This window comes from Heterocephalus glaber, unplaced genomic scaffold (genome assembly GCF_053883595.1).
Source record: "Heterocephalus glaber isolate CG9 unplaced genomic scaffold, H.glaber_assembly_v1.0 deba00000594, whole genome shotgun sequence".
NCBI classification, from domain to species: Eukaryota; Metazoa; Chordata; class Mammalia; order Rodentia; family Bathyergidae; genus Heterocephalus; species Heterocephalus glaber.
The window spans coordinates 2,031,327-2,057,610 of NW_028258151.1; the positions used below are offsets into that span (position 1 = coordinate 2,031,327).

Sequence of the window (26,284 nt, forward strand, 5' to 3'; positions counted from 1 at the left end):
GGGCACTTCTACTGAAAAAGTGCATGAGAATTACCTTTTATATGCAGTTAGATCTGGCCCATCTTTTAAACCTTAAAAGAAATCAATCTTTCACTGCCTCACGCATCAAGGGGTTTGAACTGGCTTTGCTAATGGTAGAGTTGCATTAGCCTGATCTCTAGATGCTATGTGTTAGAAAGATGGTTTTTTCCATACAGGAAAACATGTAAGCATCTGCTTTGTGAGGCTTAATGCAGTTGGACAAAAGCTTATGGGATAAAACAACTTCCATCTCTGCTTAATATCCTCAAGATAGATAAACTCAAAATACTCATTCTCCTTTAAAACTTAATAATGTTTTTGTTCTGTGACATTATTTGTGTAGCACATGAGGAAAAATGAGGTCCTATATGTAAAAATAGGGTTTCTAACCTACTTTTCTCTGCATGTGTGGAGATATATAAAATAGGCCCAGGCCACTAGTAACACAAACAAAAGTCATGTAATAAGGCCACTAAAATAGAGAAAGAAAGTGAAAACCTCTGAGAAAGAAGGAAAGTAAACCTAAGCAAATGTGTGTATAATTGAACCTGTTGATTGGCTTTCTGCTTTTGGCAGACAGGCCAAGTTGAGAAGGCTGAGATGGAGTGAGGCACTTTGTAATACTACTGTTATCTGGCTTCCCAGAGTGCTTTATGTGGGTTTCTTATCCGTGTTAGCCCAGCTGTGGCTTCTCTCAGCGCCAGGCCACATCTAGTGCAAATCACAGCCATGGAACCAGAAGGGGCCCCTGCTACTTCTCAAAGGGGCTCTGTTTCCCCCAGGTGGTACAGTTCACCATGCTGGGTGATCCCACCCACTGTTTGAGTTACCAAGTGTGCCCCCAGCACTGCTGAGCACCCTGGTCACCGTGCCAATGCAATACACCTAGCACATTTCCAGATGCTCCCCAGGGTGTGGCCCTGCCCCTGCTGGGTACTGCTGGGCACTGCACAAGCCCTCTGTGTACAGACAGGTGGCTGTGCCCAGGCCCACTCTTCCCAGTACCACCCTGGAGGTGTCAGATCCAACCAGGGGGAGTCACCTGCTCCACCCCATCTCCCCCTGCTTCTGCGTGATATGGTGAAAGCATTGTGGGTACAGTGCGGGGACAATCGGCATAAATTCCTCTTTGCCATGGGGTGCTAGACCTCCGGGAAGGTGCCCCATGGAGTAAAGCATGCCATGTGTGAATGTGATGGAATGTAGAAGTGTCCTCTACCTTGCTGTGGAGAAGGTCACACTGAGAAGAAGCCGACGAGGTTATCATGGAATTTTGTAGGGTGCACGGCAAGTCACCTAAAAGACACGAATCAATGCTATCTTTTAAAAAAAATAGTATGTTAAGCTGTGCTTCTGCACATCCGGATGTTGATCACATCTTAGAAATAAGGGCAGCTGTGCTGCAGCCCTGCTCAAAAGACACACAGTGTGAGCCACAAGCAGGTGCGGTATGTGAGATTTTGAAGTGTCCAATAAGCACATTCAAAAGGCAAGAACAGTAGGTGGAATTAGGCTTCATAATACAAATGGTCACTGACTTGAGGCGTGATAAAAAACCTACGATAAATGTGTACATTTAAAAAATTTACTACAGGAAAAGACACGTTGCCATTAACCCCCCTCAGAATCCTCCCCTTTGCTTCAAACACACTTATCCCATTATTCTCGGCACTTTGTGAGGCAGTTCTGGAAGTCTCCTCTCCTGTCTTTAGTTGCACCGTCATGGCTGCTTTGGTGTTTTGAATCTATTTAAAAACCTTTACCTTTTGTGGTCATTTTGACTTTGGGGAAGAGCCATAAGTCACAGGGCCAGATCTGGTGAATAAGGTGGATGAAGAGGCACTGTACTCTTTTTATGAGCGAGCCTGCCTTTCCTTTGAACTGTGCTCGGCAGCAGCATTCACCATATTTTGGTCACGCCTCAGGAAGATACTCACTTAAGAGGACTTCCAGAACTGCTTCAGAAAGTGGCAAAAGCGATGGGATAAGTGTGTTTGAAGAAAAGGGGAGAATTTTGAGGGGGGTTAAAGGCAAACTGTCTCTTATTGTAATAAAAATGTTAATTTAAATACACTGCACAGTTTGATCATCTCTTGTAAGATGGTTGTAGATAATATTTTTTTGACTTTAGAATGGTAGGAAAGTGATACACATTCCAGGAGAAACCACAGTTCAGATTTTGAGTGTCCATCTCTCCCTGGCTAGTACTCTGCCATCTCGTAGGGTCCTGAGATGCTGGGCAGAGACAGCAGGACACAGCTCCCTGTCCACCACCTGGTCATGCAGGAGACGCCAGGTTCTCCCCTGAACCAGTGATGTTGGGCAGGTCAGGTGCGTTTTGACTTCCCGATATTTTACACATCACTTCTTTATAAATCAGGGATTTACTGTATAGTTTATTCACTTCAGTGGGTGCAAAATGTTATTACTTTGTTAGATGGTAAATGTAAAACTTGTCCACGAATTATTTTACAGTTTTCACCATGAATCTTCAAACTCCAGGTGTGTTCTGTAACTATGTCCCTGTCTCTGTCCCGACCACACTGCACCTCCTCGGCACACGTGGCTGGGGGCTGCTGTATGGACCCTGCAGCTCCATGGGTGGAACGTGGGTCATACATGCTGGAGGTCCCTACTGCTTTAGTTCCTATGAAACCCGGTATCATAACGGGATTGCTTCCTCCTCTGCGCCATCATCCACCACTCCTAACCCTTTCCTGGCACACTGAGTGCGTGGCTGTGGGTCTGCAGCCTCCTGTTCACCCTTGCGATCTTTTGTGTTTCAGGTGACCCAGGCCCCGCCAGCTATGGGAGGAATGGCCGGGACGGCGAGCGCGGGCCCCCAGGAGTGGCAGGAATCCCTGGTGTGCCTGGTCCCCCTGGGCCTCCCGGCCCGCCTGGGTTCTGTGAGCCAGCTTCCTGCACCCTGCAGGCTGGTCAGCGAGCTTTCAGCAAAGGCCCTGATTAGTGAGTGGTGTGGGGCAGCACAGCTGCTGCAGAAACCACGCCTGGGGAAGAGCTTCCAGGACAAAGCTGACCTTGTATGACCTGCAGCCTGACTGCACGGGTCCTCTTGGATGGTCAGTTAGGACAATGGTGCTATTCGGTGCTAATGGTGCTTTTCCCTTCCCCTTGGAGGGAAGATAGGGAGTCACCAGCAAAAGAAATTTAAATTCTCTTTAAATAAACATACAGTTCTCTCCCCAGGATCTTGGACTTTAAGTGTGCTATATGTATGTGACATACTATTGTGGGCCACTGTGCCAACAAACAGAAACAGCCGTTTGTTTACCTCAGTTGCGGCAGTTATTTTTATTTTTAATTTAGATGTCCTAGGCTGTTGATTCAGTTATTTAGAGGATTACTTACTAGAGTAGCTATGAAGAAACTGCGTCAGGTAGGATTGGTGCTAAAGACTCCCACTGATGTGCTCTGTCCAGGGCCGGGAAGGGCAGTGCAGCCTGTGACCCCTCTGTCCTGGGTTGGCTTTCGCTGTCAGCCTGGGTTTCTGTTGAATTTATGTACTGTACCCCAAGCCCATTGATCTTTTAAACTCTTCTATGTGAAAGGAAAGGAGGAATTTAATACCCTGGCAGTCCTAAGTTTTGTTGATGAGATTATTTATTTTAAAGGTTTGTGGTAACATCTCTGGTTGTACCAAAGAAGAAATAAACACAGTTTCTGAATCTCTTGCATGTTTTCTTATAATCATGTTCAATGGAATTACTGAGCTTATTAAGATACATAAAAATATTAAATTGCTGGTGTTTCTACAGGTGTATGTGTTTATTAGTGCTTTTTAGTACAAAGAGAAATTTAGAAAACCTTTACTGTACCACAAAAGGTGCTACCCTGCGATGAGGGAGGTAGGAATGAACTTTGTGGACCGTTTTGAAATTCTAATGAAAGCTACAAACCTACCCCCAGAACAATGCACAGATGCATATATCCATCTTTTTGTTTTGCACAGTATTCCAGAGATGTTGTGGACTCCTTTAAGTCTGGTCTCACTTGTTCTCTTAGTTAAGAAGCTCTGCTCTCATTTCCAAAGTTTGTTAGCTTTCAGTCAGAAATTCTTGCTGCAAAATGATTTGTGTTTCACCGTTTCTTATACATTTCACAAAGCAGCTCAGCTAAAGCACTGTATTCTCTTTTCTAATTGATACATACTCATTCACTTTCATGGGATGCATTCTGGTAACTCAGTACATGTATACTGTGTGTAAAAATGAAATCATGGTAATAAGCATTTCCATCTCTTCAAGAATTCATCGTGTTTATGTGTTGGGAATTTTGTACTCTTCTAGTTATTTTGTAATACACCAGTGATTATCTTAACCAATAGTTACCTTGCTATGCTAAAGAAAAAACAGAAATGATTCCTCCACTTTGTGTTTTGGTGCCCTTATTGAATTTCTGTGCCAGGTGTAGAATAATAACACAGTCAATATTTTCAGCAAGTTTATGCAACTCAATTCTCTCAAGTCAAGGGGGAGGGTAAAGCCCTAGTAGGATTTTTATATCAATTTCCTCATATAGGGCCAGAGTTTTAGCTCAGTGGTTCTGCTGCCTGCCTCAAAAGCACAAGGATCCAAGTTTCATCCCTGGTACAAAAGAAAAATTTCCTCATACATACTTTCTGTATATTTAAAATTCTAGCCTGACTTGTTTGATAAATCAATCATTATGTGATCTGTATTTGAATTTCTTTCATATTGTTTACAGCCCTTATGCTTCTAGCATGAATTGTGTTTCAAAAGAAAGATTCCAACTGGGCTCCATATATCAATGTCATTTACACAGGCTGAAAGAATGTTCTTCCTCCTGCCTGGAAGATAATTTTTGGAATTATAAGTATCTGGTATAGTTTCTTAAGACAGACTTTACAAAGATGGTATACTTTTTCAGGAGCTGTGATATGTAATCCAAAAAGCTAAAAGTAATTATGTCTTCACCAAAATGCTTTTATTTGAATTGGAGTGACATAATCAAATACAACAAAGAAAAAATCAGATAATCAAACATGTTTCTCAGTTCTATAATATATTCATAAGAAAATTAAAAAAAATAAAGTTTCAAAGAACAGTTCACTCAACCGTTTTACAAATCTGATATATATCAAGGCTGTATAACAAGCTCCACGAATACAGTAACACTGGAAACAACCACTTACAAATAGATTATGTAAAACTAGCACATTCAAATGGTGGGAACAGCCCACTATAAATTTCAGTTAAGTAAAATGGCTTACAGAAGCACTAAATACTTGAATAGGAAATTGCAAAGAAAAGTGCCCAGCAAATCTCCATTAAAGAGTACCGAAAACTATTAAATTCGACCAAGTATGTCTCTAGCAAAATGAAGTCTCCAATCCTCCTTGACTGATTTTTTAAAAGTTGGATTAAGTGTCAGAACACTTGTGAAGAGAGGAATGTGTAAATAATTAAAGTTGGTTAGAAACTAGCATATTCATCAAGAGCAAATGATTTCTGATTTATTTCTAGTTGATGCTTTTATGGCAATATGATATGATTTTCATCCCAAATATCTGACAGGTTGGCAAAGAACTATGGAAATCACTTCCCAGCCTGACTGAGCACACAAAATTACTGACATGGTTTTGGACAGTTGTCTTTCTGTCTGACAGAATAAGATGAAAGAGTAGTCACATAGGTTTAGATGACTGGCTTGAAATATTTTACATTTCAAGCTGGCTAAACTGTTACTGCTATTCTTAAATATCACTAGTGAGATCTGGTTACTTGGATCCTGAAAGGAGCTTAATTAATGTAAATCCCTGCTTTAGAAGATCTCCTGTAATTATGTATTTGTTTTGGGCTATTATGGCGTTAGGAGGTACAAAAATCTCCAAGTTTAAAAATAAACCAGAATGGGTGGAAAATCACTAGAGATATGTAAAATCATTTCAAATATCAAGAAAATTACTTTTAAGCATTTGTTGGTAGCATTGGCAAAAAGAGTGAAGAAACAGTATTGAGAAAAAAATGCTAGCACATTATTTACCTTGTTGACAAATAAGCAATGGATGATTTGAGCACAGAAATGATTCTAAATTTATTTTTAAAAAGATTATTTGGGTTAGGAAAACATAGGCCAAGCTCTCTTTCATATGGTAAGGTTCTCTACTGTTGTGTATTTAGTGTTCTTTCTTGAACTTGTGATATTGGATATGGCAGTATGAAGTACATGGGGCTCAGTGAATACTAAATATTAAATCCAAATTGACTAACTGTAATGTTGTTTATAAATACACATGCTCAGATGCTATTTAACGATCAAGGCAGTGTCATACCTGAGAGGTCTGGTTATCAGGAAGAAGATGTTAACTGATTATTTTTCATCTTAATATCTGGCAGTTCATACTAATTTTCTGTTTAACATGCCTTCAAATCTTTCCTGTGACTCCAATTTATCAAAGAATAACTGGAGAGAGGAAAAATGAGGGAAATTTGCTCATTTCCTCAACTTTATTTTTGAGATTTATTTTAATTTGTCTTTGGCCACCAAGTTGAAAATTTGCGTGTGGAAAGACAACTTTCCTTAGAGAGCATCTAGCTGATTTATCATAAGGGGATCTGAAGATAATAGTCAAAAACTATGTAAGTCATCATCCAGTTTAAATAAACGTGGAAATCCACTGGCATGTTTTGATGTAATGAATTTCTGTTAAGAAAATGTGCTATGCATTTTAAGTACCTGTGGGCCTAGCTTATCAATGATTTAAGAGCCTGGCTTCTGAGAAAAGTTAATTGTGATATTTCTAATCTCACACAGGGACCTTTACATCAACGAGTCTCAAATGATTTTAGTGAGGCCCTCATTTGAGTGGCAAACATCTCAAAAGACTGCCCACTCTGATTTTTGTTTCTGCTTAAAATTCTTACCTGAAATCATTAGACTAGGTGTATTATGAGCAACTAGAGAAACAGGTGATAAATTTAATTACTACAAACTAATGGTTTATGTGACAAAGAAAACCATAATTACCACCATGGTCTGCAAGTGACCCCAGCAGGAGACCAGTTCTGCTTACCCATGCCTGTGGCTGATCCTTGTACGAGAATGCTTGGGCTTTATCTTGGTTGAGACCTAGTAGAATGGAACTGAAATGTCGAGCTTCAGCCACAAGAAGTGGGGAAGAGTAGATATGGCATTAATAACCGCACCTTAGAATTCCCTGATTTAGAGTCAAATCTTTTATTGCTGAGATAGGCAACAAGCTCATTATGCATAATAAAAGATATAAGAATCAAGGCCTCAAAGTATTTTATCCACTTGGGATTTAGAATAAAATGCATGCCATTCCACTTAACATGAGTACAGTGAATTAAACTTGAAAGAGTTTGATGAGGTAAGATATAGAATGAACAAACTGGAGGAGAATATATCCCACATTATTTTACAAATAAATAGTTATAAAATATGCCATAATACAATCCAAATTCAAATACATAGACATGCTAAAAATATCTCCAAAATATTCTTTAACTCAGCAAAATAAAAAGTTGCAAAATAGCTAGTATTTTACATTCCTAAGCTTATTATGGTCAAGTAACACACACATTTCCATTACATTTAAATCTTACATAACCACCCCTAAGTTTAGCAAGACCTCCCACTTTATTAATCACTTTTGACAAATTCCTTGACCTGCACCATGTCATTCTCTGTTGAATTTGAACTTGAAATTTTATTCCATTTAGCTTTTCTTAGACTTAGCTTGGGTCTTACAATCTTATCTTTTAGGTAAATTGTTTTTCCATGTTAGTCTGCTTGCCTGAATGCATTAGCTCTGTGATCACCTGGTGCTTCATTGGGTTTAACCAAACTCAGCTGACCAGTTACTCTGGCATGCTTTTCTGTAGTGAGATGTTCAGATTATAGCTCCAGCTATATCAGAAAATAAGAATGAAAAAGACCATTCTTCCTGTTTCTGGAGACCCTTAATATCTGAACAAATTTAATGTAGCTAAGACTTCTTTTATCAGCCAACTAATAAAGGAACAGAATTCAATGGGCTAAGTCCCTTTGAAGTGCACGGACATGAAAGATACTAGTCAAGAATTCCTTTGTGCATCTCTTGCTCTTAGAAACCTGGGTAATCTTTGGGAGAGGAGAGATAGAAAGGGGGAGTGTGTGCCTCAACACAAGGTAATACTCTAAAGCATTAAGAAATGGCCCTGGGAACCACCACAGGAGACACGGTGTGTCTTAAGAAGGTGGTACAGAGAACTGGGAAAAAGGAGAACAAAGTCAAGGAACAAATCCGCAGAACTGGTCTGAGGATTCACTGAAACAACTGCATATCTCTCAGTTGCAGAATTCTCAGTCTCGGGATATTAATAACAATTTAGGAGCACAATGGTATTCTGAAAAACAGTGTCCCTATCTTTTGTAAATAGTGACATAGAAAAATATAAGCATTATACAGGTCTAATTGCAAAACTAAGTGTTGAACAATATGGAGTGTAGACATTGTATTATTTATAAATTGTTTACTTCTTGTAATAAGCTAAATACTTTTAACTTGTCTGTGAAGAGAATATTTTTCCTGTCTAAAATGTAGGATAACTAGATATTTTCATATTAATCACTAAAATATGAGGGTGGTATACAAAAGTAACATGGTAAATTTGCACACTAACTAGGTATTTAAGTATATATACACTGAAGAAATAAAATTGAAACAGTCAACAAACCAAAGGCTATTGTGCCTGTTTCATAAAGATGCTTAAATTAGGAAAAATATACATTAATAAAACATAAATAAAGTTATTTACAAAAGTTAAAAAAAAAGGTACAAGGGAAAGGTCTGATGTTGATGTCCACTAAACCTTTCTTAGCCTGCAGTTCTGAGAGTCCACTCAAGTCACAGAGTCTTAGTACCACCTTGTGGATTAAAGGAGGTATTTCATGGGTTCCCAACGGATGGGAGAGACTGCAGAAAAGCTAAATCTTATGAATGCCTAAAACACAGTCATAAAGAATTACTTCATAAGCCAAACATCAAATGACAATTTTTATAGATGACATATCTTGAAATAATTAGTGAAGCTTTATGAAGTGGCTAAAATTTTAAAATTTCAGCAATGTCATGAAATATGGAAATAAATATATAGCACTACTTTAAAGTCACACTAAATTACTCTGGTCAAAGTGTGGACTTTGAAAAGTTAAGACTGGCTGTGTTGTGTTACAGTCAGAAATAACAGCTAATGTCTTCAGAACAATGAGCAAATGCATGCTTCATTCTTCCTTTTTTCTTTACATCCCAAAGGCCACAAATTATTAAAGTTAAACCTTACTCTTTATGTAGGAATATTTCTATCTAAAAGTGTAAATTGATCTTGGTATAAAATTTAAGACTGGATTCCAATGTACTTGTAAATGGAAAAAAGACCAGTTCTAATATTGTCATCATGGCCCATAATTATTTTATATTTAAAAATTTATCTTGTCTGTGGAAATGAGAGAAAATAATTCTTCTTCCCTTTTGTGGACATGACTGACATTATTTGAGGGTAAACAAATGTTTTGGAATGGAACAAAATGGTACAAGAGAATTGGCGACCATCGTTATTCAGAGGAAAATTTCCCACCCTACTTTGGGGCTCAAATGATCTACTTTCTTTTTATTAAAGGAATTGGGTGCCGGTCAAATCTCCACTTCATCTGGTGTTGCATTAGCTGGGCCCAGTGTTTCTTGTAGCCCATTGTGTGAATAGAACTGGGGCAGGACAAAGTGTGAAGGCAAATGATAACAGTAGGGTGAGAGGGACGTGGACACAGCCCTGTTTTCCTCGTTAAGTCACATTTAGTCATGTGTGCCAGTTACAAAAGATGAGACTGAATCACTGTGACAGTTCCACTTTGTAAGATGCATGATGTAACATATTTTACCTCCTCCCTGTTGAAATCATCAAAATAAATCTAAACCCTTAAAACAGGAATAAACAGTTAAGCATTCATGGAATTTAAAAAAAGAAAGATCCCAAACTATAAAATTTGTATGAAAGGATACATGGCATATTCTGTAGAATTAAAATGAACAAAATTTGTAAAACAAGAAAATGAACTGCATCGTTTTGTATAACATATCAACTAAAAAAATAAATCGATCACTATCAGCAAAAGTCAATGAAAACACTAAGATAATAAAATAAATATTTTTGATTTAGCCAAGAAGCAAAAGAATAAACAACTTATTAATATTGAAAAATAATCTTTGCAAACATGAAAATGTTTAACTTTATGACAAATTCAAGTAAATTAATGTGTCAGATAAGTTGTAATCTTTCAGAAAATCCAACAAATTAAAATCTCAAGATATACACATAGCACCAGATTTTAAATCTATGTACATTTTTGGGCATAAAGTATCATTTTACTAAGAAAACACATATGCAAAAACACATATGTATATTCCAATTATGTAAAGTTTAAAACACAGCACCATTGTAGCTACTGCACAGGAAAAAAGTGAAGAAAATCAAAGTTAAAAACAGTTCAAATAACCTTGGAAAATAAAATAAATAAATGTGGAATTAAAATACACAGCACAATTTGATATGAAATAACAAAGGTTGTACGTATGCACAGCCATGTCGACAGTACCTGACCAGCAGTCCACTCATCTGTAATGAAAACCAGTTCAAATCATGGGTGCATTTAAACAAACCCTGCCTTAATTTAGGCGCCCATCCCAGGCATAGCTCTATTCACAGCTTTTTCCAATTTCAGTGGGCTTGCTTTGCTTAGATGCAGTTTTCAATTCACAGACAAAAGCAATCGTCCTGCTATACGTTTGCTAACTGCTAACCCATGGTGCTCTTTGGAGAGGTGTGAACCAAGCGCAGAGATGGAGGCCTCTTGTGGCGATGCTCTCAGCACCCGTGGGACCCTCCAGCTGGACCTCAGAAGCATCCTCATGCCGGTGTGCTAGCTGGTCAGTGGCTTTCAACCCAAATTTCTCCAGATGATGTATAGGCAGGCATTAACACACTATGCAGTGACTCTGTTTCCTTTCCAAGGGCAAGTGTGGAAGCGAGTGGTAGCTCCTGTGTTGACTGCTAATGGTCTGTGTGGCCTGAGGTCTTTGAGGAAACTTCTCCATAGGAGCTGTGGGGCTTCACCTTCGAGATAAGTGTTTGCTGATCCCACACATTCATCTTTGAGGCAAATAGGTTGCTTTTCCAGTCATTACACATCCCGTCTTTTGTTCTGATGGCCAGTTCTTTTGTTTGTTTTTTTGTTTTCCAGTACTGGGGATTGAACTAAGGTCCTTGTGCTTGCCAGGTAGGTGCAATGCCACTGAGCTAAATCCCCGGCCCTTGATGGTCAGTTCTTGTCTTGAAGTCCGAAGGTCATGAGGTCAGAAGAATATGGCTGTGGGGGCCCAACTGTCTTGCCAGGCTATTTAGGCTTCATGAGTGCTGAAGAACAGTTCCATGCTATCACCACTAAACAGCTCTTAGGGAAAACAGCTTTCATTTGCTCATCAAAGGAGAAAGTCACCAAAGAGACCAGAATATTAGGTTTTCTTGTGGAACTCCTAAACAATCCGAATTCGCTCCTTTTCCCCCTCATGGTGTATGTATTTATGCCAATGGGGATTGCTTTGCCTTGAGCTCATTATAAAGAATTACAAAATCATTTTTTTATTGGCTATGGTGAGTTTTGGGGCTTCCTGATGAAATAAACCTGTATTATTTCCAAAACCTAAGTTATGAAATGAAGTTCTTTTTTTTTTTTTTGGTACCGGGGATCGAACTCGGGTCCTTGCACTTGCGCAGCATGAAATGAAGTTCTTATTGCCTATATATTTTTCTGCATAAGTAGGATGTAGGATGACATGAAAATTCTTGTCTTAAAAAGCAGTCAAAAACTCAACAGGAGCAATGCACTATCTGAAAAAAGCTGACAAAATTGTTGAAAATGATAGTAAGTTTAAGCACTAAGGAAATTTTACTATAAGTCTGAGCTTTAAAATCCCGAAGGCCAAAGTCAACCACATGTTGATGAGTCTGCCAAACGTACATCATCAGCAATCTGCCAAAAAACTATGATATACTTTCTCTTTGAAGAACTAATCACAAGATTTGTTTGCATGTTTCATATAAAACTCTGAATAAAAATCATAGAAATGATAAAGGGAAACATACAGAATAAATTTGGAAAAATCTACAACTACTGATGTGAAATTATTATTAGGGTCAGGATCCAAATTGTTGCTTTTAATGTCTAGCTTGCACCAGGAAAAAGAACAACAAAGCAGCTCACAAATATGAGAGTTTCACGGAACCAAGTTTGCCCCAGTGGCAAGGAGGTGTGGCCAGGGAGCAAGACGTCCTCATGTGTGTTCACTTTCCACCTGTCTGCTGATGGGCATGGGACACAGGGTGCAGGCAGTCCTCGGGATTACATCTTCCACTGGGTCCAGGGGGGCCCTGGGGCCCCGGGGCGCCCGGGGAGCCTAGTGCAAATGAAATAAAACATCGTATCAGAATACAGAGCATGCATGGCAACCTCTTTCCCTCCAGCCACCATTTCCCATTTCCAAAATGGGAAGACGGGTCCCATTTTGAGCCTTGTGTTGCAATGACAGTGTCATTATTACCTGAAGTCCCAGGAAGGCCTGGGCTCCCTGGTAGCCCAATTCCAGGTTCCCCTCTTTCTCCTTTCTGTCCTCGGTACCCTGAGAGATTCAAAAGAGAGAGTAGGTGAGAATGGTCTATGGCAATGCAACACATTTTGGCTATTTTCCGAATCTATGATGTTTATGTAATTTCTTTACTTAGCATAAATCATATATTAGCTATCTGTTTTGCATTAACCACACTTTGAACTTACATGTCAGATTAGGCAATGAGGATCTTAAAAATGTGCAGCTAATATAAAAAAGTCCCAACTAGTCCAACTTTTGATAGTGAGACTTTTGGCACTGAAAATGTTATCTAAATAACTCAAATTGATCATATCTTCTTTCAAACAGCTCTGATAAGGTGTGTGAACCTCCTTCAACAGGAATTCTGACCAGAGCCCACGTATGGGATAAATAAAAGAAGAATGCAGAGAGGGCCCTGGTCAATATTAGGGCAGGGTAATATAAGAATCTGGACCTTAGCCCAAGAAAGTAGCAACAAACAGCTGGTGATATTCAATCAGTGACAGCAAGAGTATGAACATACGTGCATCAGCTCATCCTAAGGGTCAGGTCTTTGTTCCAATGACTGACTATAATAATAATAATATACCTTTTCCAAAAAATGAAAAGAGCAACTTTATGTTTCAACAAGCCAGTTTGTTTTTGTTATAGTAATGTATATAGCATCTTAAAGGATAAAAACAAAACATACAATTATTCAGGGAGGAAAATGAAAGGTTTCTTGTGAATTAAAAATTGAATGGATTCAGGGATGGCATCTCACCACTAAATGTCAGAGTATAGTAGGAAAAAACTCATGGAGTTTTTCTTTAATAATTTAATAACAAAATGGCAGAGCATGACAGCAGGAGGAAATTTAATGCAGCATTATGACAAATTAATTCTCGCTGCTGTGAAGAGTCAACCCCGTTTTGGGGTTACCACTCTCAGTTCTGACCTGACCACACAGTACACATCATTGTCTGAATCCCATTAGACATGCAATCACCACATTGTGATTTCTTTGTGTTAGAGATGCGATCTGACTATAAAAGTGAAAATACTGGAAAAAAACACATATGATGCAGAAATATGGTGGAGTATATATTGGAAATATATTGAGCTGGACATCTTCACACATTCATATCTGAAAACTATGTTCACAATGTTCAGCAGTCCTAGATCAGAGAAAGTGGCTTGAACATGTGTATCCATATTTAAAGCATCTCCAGGATTTCCTTGATATAAGTGCCTTTTATGTAACATATATGAGCAACAAAGAAAGATGTTCATACCTATGGTCACTTGAAACCACTCTTCCAAATCCACCATTTAAACATTTCTGGAGTAAAATAGCATTTATTACCTGAGGTTTATTGGATAGCTCAACCCAGGTCTTACTGTTACACAAAGATTGTAAAGTTGACCCTCAAGCTAACTCAGTAAGTACTAAGGCTAAGTATAATAGGCTTAAATGAGGAAGAAAGAAAAATAAATAAAGATGTGTAACTTTTGAAAAATAAGAGGATTAACAACACAATAACATAATTCCAAGTGAAGAATACATATAAAAAATCTATTTGCTGGAAATCAGTTTGCAGATTTTAATATATGCCAAAATGTATTATTCCACATCGATTTCAATTCATATAGTATCATGCGACAAGAAACAGTAACTTGTATATTTGTATGAGAAGGTCACATCTCCTGTCAAATATAACAATTTCTTTGTACAAATTTCCCATTTATTAGATTAATAACTACCTGTTACCAATAGCTAAAAGAAATGAACTACAGACACACACAGGAGATCTTTCTACTCTTGAATTTTCCAATAAGGTTCCACACTCATTAATTAGGACTGCTATAAAGCCATAGGGTCTTCTTTTATAATTCCATCGTAACAAAACTCCAGATAGGAATGCTCTCCTTTTCTAGAATGTAGCTTTGCACTTCTGTAGGGCAGGTATCTTTTCATTTGGAGGAGACTGACCTCCCTCTCTGCAAGCAGAGGTGTATTCCATAGCCTCTAAGTGCACAGGGTAGGAGCTGGACATCACAGCAGCTTATGCTGGACAGCAGAGCTGGATCAGCACCATCAGACATATCTGGGTGCCATCAACGATGAGATGTGGGGCTCGGTGTAATCTCTCTGGGGTAGACTGTGTTTTTCTAGCAGGAAAATTTACTTCTAAAATTGTACATTTGTACAACTACAAGTACATTGGACAAATGGGGCCAAATGAAGGAACAAGTGGGAAGGAACAAGTCTCCTGTGCAGGGCTTGCCTCTTGCCTCCCAAGTTGCTCAGCCTGGTTCTGGCTTATACACTGCACTGTACGAATTGCAGCGGAGCCTTCAGTCCCGTGGGCTTCACTCCCTCCCCCTCCCTCCCATTTCCAAAGAGGCCACTGCTAACAGATTTGAAAGGTCCCATCTATATCGGTCACATGAACTACCCTGTGGGCCAGTGGATTACAAACAACAGATGGCTTTCCCTCATTATAAGCCAGGAACAGCTGAGCTTCAAATTAAAAAGTAGGAACACCTACTCCCAAAATTGTCCTTTAAAAACTGATGTGGGCACATGGAGTAGGTGCATCATTTCTCTTTGTTTTTTCTATTAACCCTATTGGGGGTGCCTCCAGACATAAATAGAGCTTTCAAGTGTGGAATCTATTCCCAAAGGTTCACAGTGGTGGAGAACCAGTTGTGTTTTGAAAAAGTTTAAAGCTCCTTCTCAACTCAACCAAGAAGGTAAGGTCTGGTGGAAAAATCTGCCTCTCCTATTTACAGAGGAGAGCCCAGGTGGATGATGTTTTTCTGGCCACCGTGGTCCTGGTGGAGCATGTGCTCTCCCTTGGGACACCAGGAGGTGGGCTTGTACTGCAGACCCACAGTGTGAACCAAGAACACCAGGGAAAGTCTTCTCTCAGTGCACTGCAGGAGACAAAGCTCAGAACCCTCTAGAATGGCTGAAATAAAACCCTCTGAAAATGCTTCTGAATTCAATAAGACATCAACAGTCATCTCTCTGGGAATAATGCAACCAAGGTGAGCCCAGAGCCTTCCAGACCAGCTTTCCCAACACCTGGGAGGTGCCTGGAGCCAGGTCAGAGTGTGAGAGCTGTTTTCCTCAATCATCCCAATTTTCCACTGTTTTGTTCTCTAGAGTCAACAATGTTTGAAGGATCTGTTCAAAATGCTTCTCCCACTGGTATCAACAGTACTTATTTGTCATGTGGTTTGAGGCATCACAGATGGGCTTTCAAGGTCTTTGTTCCCTTCCTCATATGCTGTCTTCGGAACAGACCCAACCAGTAAAAAATAATTACCAGCCTGTACACTATGGTACACGCACAGGAGGTACCCAATCTGCATTCCTTCATTCCTTCAACTCTGTCAAACATCCTTATGATCTAAGAGAACGTGGACCAGAGTATCTGTTTAACAAAGACTAGAGTGATTTTGAAGCTGAGGACTGAGGCCAGGTCTTGTGCCCAACTCCCTATTTAGCCTCAGCTGACCCTCGTCTTCCATGATAACCAGGTGGCGTGTGTTTTCCTTCATTACCTCAAGTTTGGTAATCAGCAAGTGGCCCTCGGGGAAGCCACTCCCTCTAGCTGTCCAGCTGTAGACTATGTCAGGCGCTGCACAAGGACAACCTAACAGTGACAAGAATAGGAGAACTGGAAAGCACCTTGTGGCTAGGTGTTAGGATCAGATGTGCCTCATTTGGCCTTAAGTCTCTCCCTCTGCCGTCTCCTGGGTAAAGGGCCCCTCAATCAGCCTCCTAGCCAGGTAGCCTTCTAGGACCAGGTGGTCCTCAACTTCTGATCAGCCAGCTCGCTAGCACCGCCTGCCCTTTTCACTAACAGGCTTCTGTTTGGAGCAGTCAGGAATGGAGGCTCTGCTCTGGCTCGCCACCCCAGAGGGACAACCTCCTGGAGGGGTCCCCAGGTCTTGGGTCATCCTCTTCCCGTCTGATGCTGCCTGCTGCCTCTGTCTGGTGAGTCCATCAGAGCACTGGGTGTGCACCGCTGAGAACTCTTGCATTCTCTCTAAAGCTTCCCTCTCCTGCCTCGGGTGCACTCTGGCCACCAGGCCATGTCTGGAAACTGGTTTGCTAGTGGCTGCTTTTGTGTGTCTACTTACGGTGTACCAGAGGGGAGTGTGCAGGCTTCCTTGCGGAACCTGCTGGGGCTAATTCTGAGTATATGGAACCTGAAAATGGATTCCGGAGCAGAATTTAAAGCAAATTGACCAAAGTAACAGCCCCTGTGCCCTTGCCTGAATTCCTAGGAATAGTTTTGACACAGGCAGTTTCTCGGTGTATTTTTATTTATTTATTTTTTAATTTTGGTACCAGTGATCGAACTCGGGTCCTTGCACTTGTGAGGCAGGCAGTGAAACCACTGAGCTAAATCCCTGGCCCTGGTGTATTTTCCTTTTTAATTGTTTGTGCTATCTGCTCTAAATTGCTATTTCCTTATCAGAATTTATGAATTTTCTAAACCAAGGCCTTCTTGGCAATTTTACTTATTGCTAACCATATTTCTACTAAGTAGTCAAATTTGAGCTCACTTCTCTTGTCACTAGTGAAATTTTTTCTTGCCGATATAAATAAAATTTGGCTTTAATACCTTTAGAAGCCATATGAGGAATTCAAGTTCAAAAGTTACTATCTACAAGCTCTACTAACATGGAAGGATTCTAAATTTTCTCCAAAATATACTTTAGACCTGAATAATTTAGTATCTAAGACACTTTTCTAAAATAAGTTTATGGCATAGCAGTAAAAGGAGACATAGACAACGCTAGGATTTCCCAGATAATGATATAGAAGCAAACTTTACTGCTGTTTTTTCCATACTAAATACTAAAATGCATTTCAAGTAGCAGGTCACCAGTTTTAAATTTGTATAATTAAATATCTGCTTTTAGAAAATTAAATATTAGCAAGATATTCCATAGTAATCATTTTTCATACATTACATATATATTGTCTTAGCTGTAATTAGCATGTCGCAAATGCTGAGGGCTAAAAGCACTAGTAAACAAATCTTCCCCTAGAGGGACTTACCTTGGGGTCCGGGGTCTCCTGGTGGCCCGGGCAATCCATCCTTCCCTGGTGGACCAGGCCGCCCATGAGCTTGGGCCGCCAACATTGCTGCCGGCAGCTTGAGCTGGGACAGAAACACAGCCATCCGCTCTTCATTTATGGAAGAAAAAAAAAAATTCTCTGGACTGGAAATATTTTTATGTCAGAATTTTGACGATTTTTTAATAAAAAGTTAAAAAATTAGTTTCAATTCAAGCACATCCCATTTACAACTAGTCTGAATGTTGTTTTTTGGATGAGACACATAACACCAATTGCACAACTTGTTGGAATAGATGCAGGACAGCTATGTTGCTTAGAGGGCCTGAGAGTCTCCAGTGCTCTTGAGATGTACTAGTCTAGTAAATGGAGAGCTAGTCTGACATTGAATTAACTTCCCCTTATGACTTGTGAGAAGAATTTAGGGTCACATGCCAAAACGGGTTTAATGACTTTAAGACCCTTCCCATCAGTGCTGTGAATGTATGGCAACTTAAATTATGTTCACAAGTTCATTAAAACTCCCAAGGTTGGGGTCTATTTAATTTTGGGGGGTACTGGGGGTGGAATCCAGGTCACTCTACCTCTGAGCTACATCCCTTAGCCTGTTTTTAAGGCAGAGTGTCCCTAAATTGCCCAGACAAGACCCAAACTTGTGACCCTCCTGCCTCAGCCTCTGAAAGTGCTGGTGGTAGAGGTGTGTGCAGCCACACCTGCCTCATTTCCTCCATTTTTGAGTGAGGGCTGGACTTTTCATTTGTCAATAAAAGAAAAGCAGAACTGAGATGGAACTAGAGAGAATAGGTAATAAAATACACCATGGCTTTCTACTCGCCCTTTCAGACTGCTCACTACGGAGGAGGCCAGCTATCACGTGGAGAGAGCATTCCAGATGCCCCATGCCCACAGCCATGTGTTGTTGGAGGCCTGTAGATACCTGCAGCCCTGAGTAACACCCGATTAACCTCACTCTGCACCTGGACTCAGGACTAAGTTGCCCTTCAACCTCAAGCCACAGAAAATGTGAGATGATGAATATTTATTGTTTTAAGCCTCTAAATTTTCTAAGTATTTTTAATGCAATAATAGACAACTCATAGTACTGAAGGGCAAAATTGCATTATTAATAGGTTTATTTATTGAAAAGACAGTCATGGTACATGCCTGCAATCCCAGCACTCTGGGAAGCTGAGACAGGATGGCAAGTTTGAGCCCAGCTTGGCCAACTTAGACACTGTCTCAAAAATTTAAAAAAATACTTTAAAAGGGCTGAAGATGTAGCTCAGTGTGAAGGCTTTGGGTTCAATCTCCAATACTAGTGGCAAAAGATAGTCACTGGCTTCATTATGATGTTATTTAAGTTCTATAATGGGCAAATCACTGTTTGTCATTAACTAATTTTTACTTTTAAAAGAAGACATCTTACCCTCACTGTTTGGTTATTTCGTGGTTAGATTTTTAGTTACTGAGTCCTTCCGTTAGTCAGGGTTTTAGTAGGAAAGATGCCTAATTTGGTTAGAGAAGAAAATTCAGCATTGGGGCCAATCAGCATCTCCTCTCAATTCCAATTGCAGACATTGAAAACAAAATGCTCTATACATTTCTGTGAACCCTAAGCAATCACTGAAACTAAGAATGTATGAGTTATGGGAAAATGATGAATTATTCAGGACACTTAAAAATATCGATACATGAACCCAAGTGTTTTGTAAGCATTCAGTGGTGCAGCCTTTATCAATTTAGTACTTCCTAAATCAACAAGGGTGCTTTCTCAAGGAACCTGCCGTCGTCCTCACTGGCCACACTGCCCGGAGCCTGACTGTCTGGGTCCTGGAGGAAGTACAGGGAGGAAGCAGGCTCTGGCTTTCCAGAATCAGCTCAGCCCTTAGGCCATGGAAGTTCCTCTGTAGCTGGCATAGCACAGCGGGTGGAACCATTGCCACTTAGCCATCAACATCACAGCTTTTAGATGAAACTGAATAAAGCGTGGAAAGTTGTTATACTCATGAAATTTAAAGGACCTGGAAAATGAGGAAGTTCAAGGAATATAAATATGAAAATGTAAATAAGAATTAAAAAAATTTATAAACATACATTATTAATTCAATTACCTAGACAGTTCTTTTTTCTTTTTTGGTACCGGGGATCGAACTTGGGTCCTTGGATTTTCGAGGCAGGCAGCAGAACCACTGAGCTAAATCCCTAGCCCGACTAGACAGTTTTATAAGCAGTACCTTGCATTGGGGATTTTATACTTTCTGTATTAACTGCTCTTTAAGAATCATGGAGAGATTATCATTTAAAGAAGTACTGCTATCCATGTTTTTAATAAGCCTCATTTACTACAAAGATCCACTGGTTATCTTTTACAGATTAGGAAAAAGTCTGAGACAACATAGTAAGACTGTATTAGAAAATATAATTATAATATATTCCTTCTCAGAATTACATTTTTGAATACTCTAGAATTATACTTATTATTTAATTTTTCTTATTTTAAATATTACCTCAAAAGCATATTCCATATTATATCAATCTTTGAAATTAATTTTGGTAAAATTATTCAAACTCTAGACATACACTTTATCATTGGACTTTATTTAAACTTTGTTTATATTTTGTGTACATCACATTTAAAATCTAGTATATGGAAAACTAGATTTACAATAGAAAGCTGGAGGAGACATTCTTATTAACCACGTTGTTTCTTTTTCTTCATAAAGCAAATTCTCTTAGTAATTCAAATGATTTTATTTGTAAAAGTGACATAATTTTTCAAGGATGCATGGAATATGTAATAAGTCTTAAAGGTAAAAAATTCAGTCTGGATTTGGTTTAGAAAAAACTTCAAAAATACTTTTATTAATGAAAGCAATGTTTCTAAGTATAGACGAAATGAGAGCAACATACTGCAAATTGGTTCAAACAAGCGAAGGCTCGATCCTGCAGGTCTTCTAAAGAGTCATTTGAATTTTCTTCAGTTTGTTCACTTTAATTTCTTTAGTTGAAACACAAAAGCATGTTTCATCTGAACATGTATTTGTTTACAAATTTTTTTGGTAAAAAGTAAATTCTGGATAAAACTTGTTTCCTATGGGCTTTCAATAAAAAAACCTTAAAAGAACATAGCCCCTTAAAGTTGCTGATGAAAAAGAGTTTTCCTGTACAGCATAATCAAGGGAGAAGACTCAGCAGATGCTGAGCATTAGCGATGCCATCCAAAGAGCGATTTCTACACTCATAGCCTGAAATCACAAAGCCAGCAGCAGGGGAGCATGCGGTAGGTGCAGAACTAACACCCCTGCTGCAGACTGAGAGAGGATGCGCTCTCGTGGATGCTAATTCCAAGGCATGACAGGAAATCACCGGCCCTCTGTACAACTATCACCTCAAACTACTGGGGATATCTGGTTGATGGCAATACATTTCATTCCAGTCATATAGTTTTGATTGAAGGTAAATTTTAAATTATAAATTGGATATTTTACAGTATAAGATTAAATGATCATATTTTGAAATTGTATAATTGGGGTTCGCACTTGAAAGAAGCTATGTATTTCAGTATCGTTTTTCTTTATTGAAATATACCTTTCAATACCTGCAATATCTAAACACAAATACAGTATAATTTTTCCTCTTTAATGTATGAATGTATAAGTATTTTGGGTTTTTTAAATATTTTAGCAAAACAAAATTATTTTAAATAATTCTAGTTGTAAACCCTCCGGCTTTAAGATACACTCAGAAATGATCATTTATCATTAGGTTGATTACCTCTTCTGAACCCTACCCTAATACTCTATAATTTAAAATGTTTCTGAGCAGTTAAGTGAATTGTAGAGCTGTATTAACTGCCTTGTCTCTTGTTTTCAGAGATCTTTAGTCAATTAAACTGTTTAGCTGTGCTTTCTAATGAGGCAGGACATGAAAGGGTTTAGACAGAAGTGTACGTAAACCAAACACTTATATTCCATCTTCCAAGGAAAACCACAGCAATCATTTTAACAAATGAGATTAGTGGTTTGGCTTCCTTGGAGAATGGGCTCACTGATACAGTGCAGATAATATGATGATAAACTATGTTTGGGCAGGGAAAAGATGTTGTCTGGCCCTTGTCTACCTTCTGTCTCAGACAGAATTGGTTAAGTATTTTCAAACAAATTCATCTTTTTCTCCTAATATCCAATCAAATGTTTAATTGCCCATTTTCTTAGAATAACTTCAACTTTCTTTTGATACTCCATTATGGAAACAGTAGAGTATTTCTCTTAGGAACTCAATCATATACTTGATAACATGATAATATCAATTATATACCTCTTAGCCTTAAGGTTAAATTACTCTTATTCATGGGCTTGGTGATCTGTTTTGTAAATCACTTTAATTCCTTTATTTCAGGGCTTTGCTATGTGTGTTTTAAATGTGGAAACCAAAATTACATATGGTTTCTCCTAAGAGGCAAAAATATCAAGAGTAATTCTTATGATATCTTAATTTTATAGTTTCATTTTAACTGTTCTGCAGTATCCCGTAGACTCATTATTGACCTGAAGTTGTTACTAGTACATTTATTTTTGGCACAAAACTTTGCCAACTTTATAAGCGTGTTGCTTTGAAATGTTATGGGTAAACATAGTGGGTTGAGCACATCCATCTTATTTAAGTACCTCAAGAATGCCTGAAAAACAACAGTAAGATACTTTTCAAGGCATAAAATAAAGAATGGGGATAATGCAGAAGGAGACAGCAGCAACAGAAGTTTGGAAGCTGAGAATCAGATGGCTGGGTGATTTACGGTAGTAGACTCAAATCAAACCTTTCCACTAAATGCTGAGAAGCAACCTAATTTTAAACCCCAAAATCCACCAGAGGCTCAGAAATTGGAAGTCCAGGTTACATGTGGAAGTGGGAAGGGAATTAAAATAAGAAAAATTAGGGCCGAGGATTTAGCTCAGTGGTTTTGCCGCCTGCTGCGCAAGCGCAAGGACCCGAGTTCGATCCCCGGTACCAAAAAAAAAAGAGGAAAATTGGTTGAAAACCTTTTTCTGAAGGCTTAGAAATCTTTGCGTACTCTATGTAGCTGGGGAGCCCTCCTCCGGCTCTAGCAAAAGACAGACAGCTGATGATCTGGAAAGGGTAATCAGGTCAGCTCTGCGTTGGGGACCCCAGAATTCACTGAGACGCTAGCTTCAATACTGAAAAGTGATGAGTGAACACGTACATGCCTCACGCCGATAGCAGCCAGGCAGGACATGGAAATGTCTCCCCTGAGAAATCTGACCAGACTGAGAGACTTAAAGGCTCTGAAATTGAGGGCCACTCACTTAGGGAGCCCAGGTAGTTGCCCTATAGTGGAGCTTTTGGCCAGCAAGCCTTGCACTCACACCTTGCAGTCAAATTCCTTTGTGCATGAATAGACTACCAAAGATTACTGGACACTGAGGAAACCCTATAAAGTAAACAATAGATTCCAAACAAACGAAGAAGCACGCAGGAAGAAACAGACTAGGTTGTAGAAAATATTGTTTTGAGGGGGTACTGGGGATCGAACTCAGGATTTTGCACTTGTGCGGTAGGCAGCAGAACCACTGAGCTAAATCCCCGGTCCTTGTGGAAAATATTTTTCAAAACTATATTTCCGATGATGTGTATACATACAAATATGTATGTATATACAAATTAATATCTTATAGAAGAAGAGAAAAATGAAACAACTTAGAAACAAGAAGATGGGATAATATATACTCACAAACATTGGCACGTATGTGAAATATATGTATTAAAAATGGAGAAAACCTAGGTAAGACAATTTCCTTAACACTGGAAATCTAGAAGTAGAAACATCGAGAGACACAGCTCTGACCTTTTCTCCCTCAGTGGCAGATGTGGCCGTGTTGGCTGTTTTGCCTAAAGAAAGAGCCAGGTGTTTGTGCACATTCGTGCATGGGTTGGTAAATTTTTCCTGTGTGTTTATGCAACTTCCTATGTATAAGGGGATGGTGTCACAGCAAGAATTACACTTCCCAGGGCTGGTCAGACTCTAATGTGCGTGAGCAGCACCTCTAGCAGATGCAGAGCCCTCAGTCAAAAGATGCCAAGCTGAGACACGTGGCTGACATCTACTTCTGCCCTGTGTGGCTGCTTTGTGTGTAAAAGGCCAGACTTGCCGGCCAATGATTAGAAATTTTATCTAATGTTGAAGTGGATGTGTGTTTGTGCATTGTGGTCCAATTGGAACCCAGCCCTGGGTTGGTGGAAAGACTGCTTCTGTTGTTAGTTTTGGAAAGGGGCAGCCAGATGCTGGAGGAGATCTCAGTGGTCTGGAGAAAGCCCAAGTTTTGAGACCATCAGAGGGGTCCCTTCGGAAGCCTCAGAGGGGTGTGCAAGCTCTCATGAGACCTCAAATTTGGGGGCTTAGGGTTAGGGTTTCACTAGAGATTCCTATCTGGGTACCTGGGATGAAGTGGGAGGGCAGGCTCTCCCAGGGACCCCCTCACCCCTCACTGGCCATTCGTGAGGTGCTGAGCACTGAGTAGTCTCCAGGCTGTGGATGTACACAGAGCAGAACTGTCACTGACTGTCGCTTGTGAATCCGAAAAAAAGAGGGAAGCAGACAAGTGCTACTGAACTACTCCATTGTGCCACTGACCTGTAACTGTCTTCGCGTGTGAAAATTAATCTCTGCTTTTAGAGAGAGAGCTTTCTGAAAGAGCCAATGGTGACCTTGGGCCACTATGATGTATGAAAATGGAGTTGTTCTTTCCCTTTTTCGTAATGGTGTTCAGAAGCCATGGAAAAGGTGACTTCTTAAGTGGCAAGTCAAAGGGACTGAATTGATCTTGGGATGAATTAACTTAAGTGCTAAATAACTAAATTCTGGGTTTCGGGTACAATTTTGTTTGGGAGATGACAGTTGCTGAACTGGTGTCAAGAGAGAAAAGAAGATCATGTGTGGAGTCTGTTTCAAGAAAAAATTTCTTTTTGAGTCCTTTGGAATATTGAGTTGTGGCTCCTGAGCAGGCCCGTCCAACCACTCACCCGGGCCACCAGGCTGGGACGGACTGACAGAGGCAGGGGAGCCTGTCAGCTCCTGGGCAGGGAGTGACTGAGGAGGAGCTGCTCACAGTGCGAACCAAGTAAGCCTGGCCCAGCCTTTGCAGAGTGGCCTTCCCAGGCAGAGAACTGTCTCCGCTGCTTGATGTGCACAGGGTGCCAGGGACCAGGCCTGTGTCCAGGGTCCACTGGGCCTGCAAAATGAACCCTCCCGTATCTCAACACTTTTTTATTTTCTGATAAGGCTTGGTTATATTTTCTGGCATTCTCAGTCTTCAAAATATGGACTAATTACTAAAGTATTAAATCTGTGTCTTTATCTAAAGCCCATTAAGAAATTGAAGATCAACATTATAGTTGCTTCAGATAAGAGTAATTAATGGTGCCAGAGCGCATAGAAATTAAGAGTGAAAAGAGTACTTCAGATTATAATTCAAAACGTGTGTTTTCTGATGTTTACCTTCTTGGGTTTTGGTCAAATTGGGTGTGGGTCCTATCTGAAATCTTAGATGTCCAGGACCCAGGACTGGTTTCATAGATATGATGGAGTCACATGGGCCCTATGCGCAGAGTCGCATGCTTAGTTTCATGCCTACTACTGCCACCTCAGAATTATTTTTATTATAATTATTAATACATATTACTTGTATGAATTAATGGGATTCATTGCGTGTTTCCATCCATGGATGTACCATGCTTGGTCATGTCTGTCTGTCCTCTTTCTACCCTTGACAGCCACCCCACACCCTTCCCAGTCCCTAGTAATCCCTTTTCTACTCTCAGGTCATTTCTTCTTCTTTTATTAAAATTTCCAATTATGGAAGAGAACATGCCATTCTCGTCTCTTTGTGTCTGGTTTATTTTGCTTAACAAGATGCTCTCTAGTACCATTCATTTTTCTGCAAATGACAGAAATTCACTGTTTATGGCTGAATAATACTAGATTGTGCATATGCCATACTTATCCATCTGTTAGCAGCCATTTAGGATCCTTCCTGTATGCTGACTTCATTTCCTTTGGACATATATCCAGGAGTTGGTATACCTGGATCAAATGGTAGTTCTAGTTTTAGTTTTTTGATGACCTGCCACACTTTTTTTCATAGTGGCAATAATTTTTTTCTCCACATTCTTGCCAGCATTTTCAAAATAACCATTCTAAGTGGGATGAGAATGTAGTTTTGGTTTGCATTTCCTTTATGGCTAAAGATACTGAGCATTTTTCACATTTATTGGCTATTTGTATTTCTTCTCTTGAGAAATACTGCACTCTGATCAGTTGCTCGGTTTTAAATTGGACTATTTGTTTTTAAGGGTTTTGGGTTTTTTTGTATGCATTATTCTGAATACTAACCCTCTCTTAGATAAATAGTGAATATATCTTCCCATTCTGTAGGTTGTCTTTCCACTCTATTGACTGATGGCTATGGAGAAGCTTGAGGCTG

General features: G+C 39.6%; 2 protein-coding genes across 8 annotated transcripts in view; one reads left to right on the forward strand and one right to left on the reverse strand.

Moving 5' to 3' along the window:
• The window catches only part of Col9a1 (collagen type IX alpha 1 chain), a 91,368-nt gene extending 87,661 nt beyond the window's left edge, over nucleotides 1-3,707 (forward strand). For all 4 annotated transcript variants that reach the window (XM_021243767.2, XM_021243769.2, XM_013065261.3 and 1 more), the window contains one exon: nucleotides 2,808-3,707. In XM_021243767.2, coding sequence (XP_021099426.2) covers nucleotides 2,808-2,989 — 182 coding nt within the window. In that variant the 3' untranslated portion in view covers nucleotides 2,990-3,707. The remainder of the gene's footprint in view (nucleotides 1-2,807) is intronic.
• A 7,523-nt stretch (nucleotides 3,708-11,230) lies between these two features.
• Nucleotides 11,231-26,284, reverse strand: part of Col19a1 (collagen type XIX alpha 1 chain) — a 349,367-nt gene continuing 334,313 nt past the window's right edge. For all 4 annotated transcript variants that reach the window (XM_087205147.1, XM_087205146.1, XM_087205145.1 and 1 more), the window contains 3 exons: nucleotides 17,769-17,897; nucleotides 12,659-12,736; nucleotides 11,231-12,514 (listed from right to left, as the gene is read on the reverse strand). In XM_087205147.1, the coding sequence (XP_087061273.1) occupies nucleotides 12,402-12,514; nucleotides 12,659-12,736; nucleotides 17,769-17,897 (320 nt within the window). In that variant the 3' untranslated portion in view covers nucleotides 11,231-12,401. The remainder of the gene's footprint in view (nucleotides 12,515-12,658; nucleotides 12,737-17,768; nucleotides 17,898-26,284) is intronic.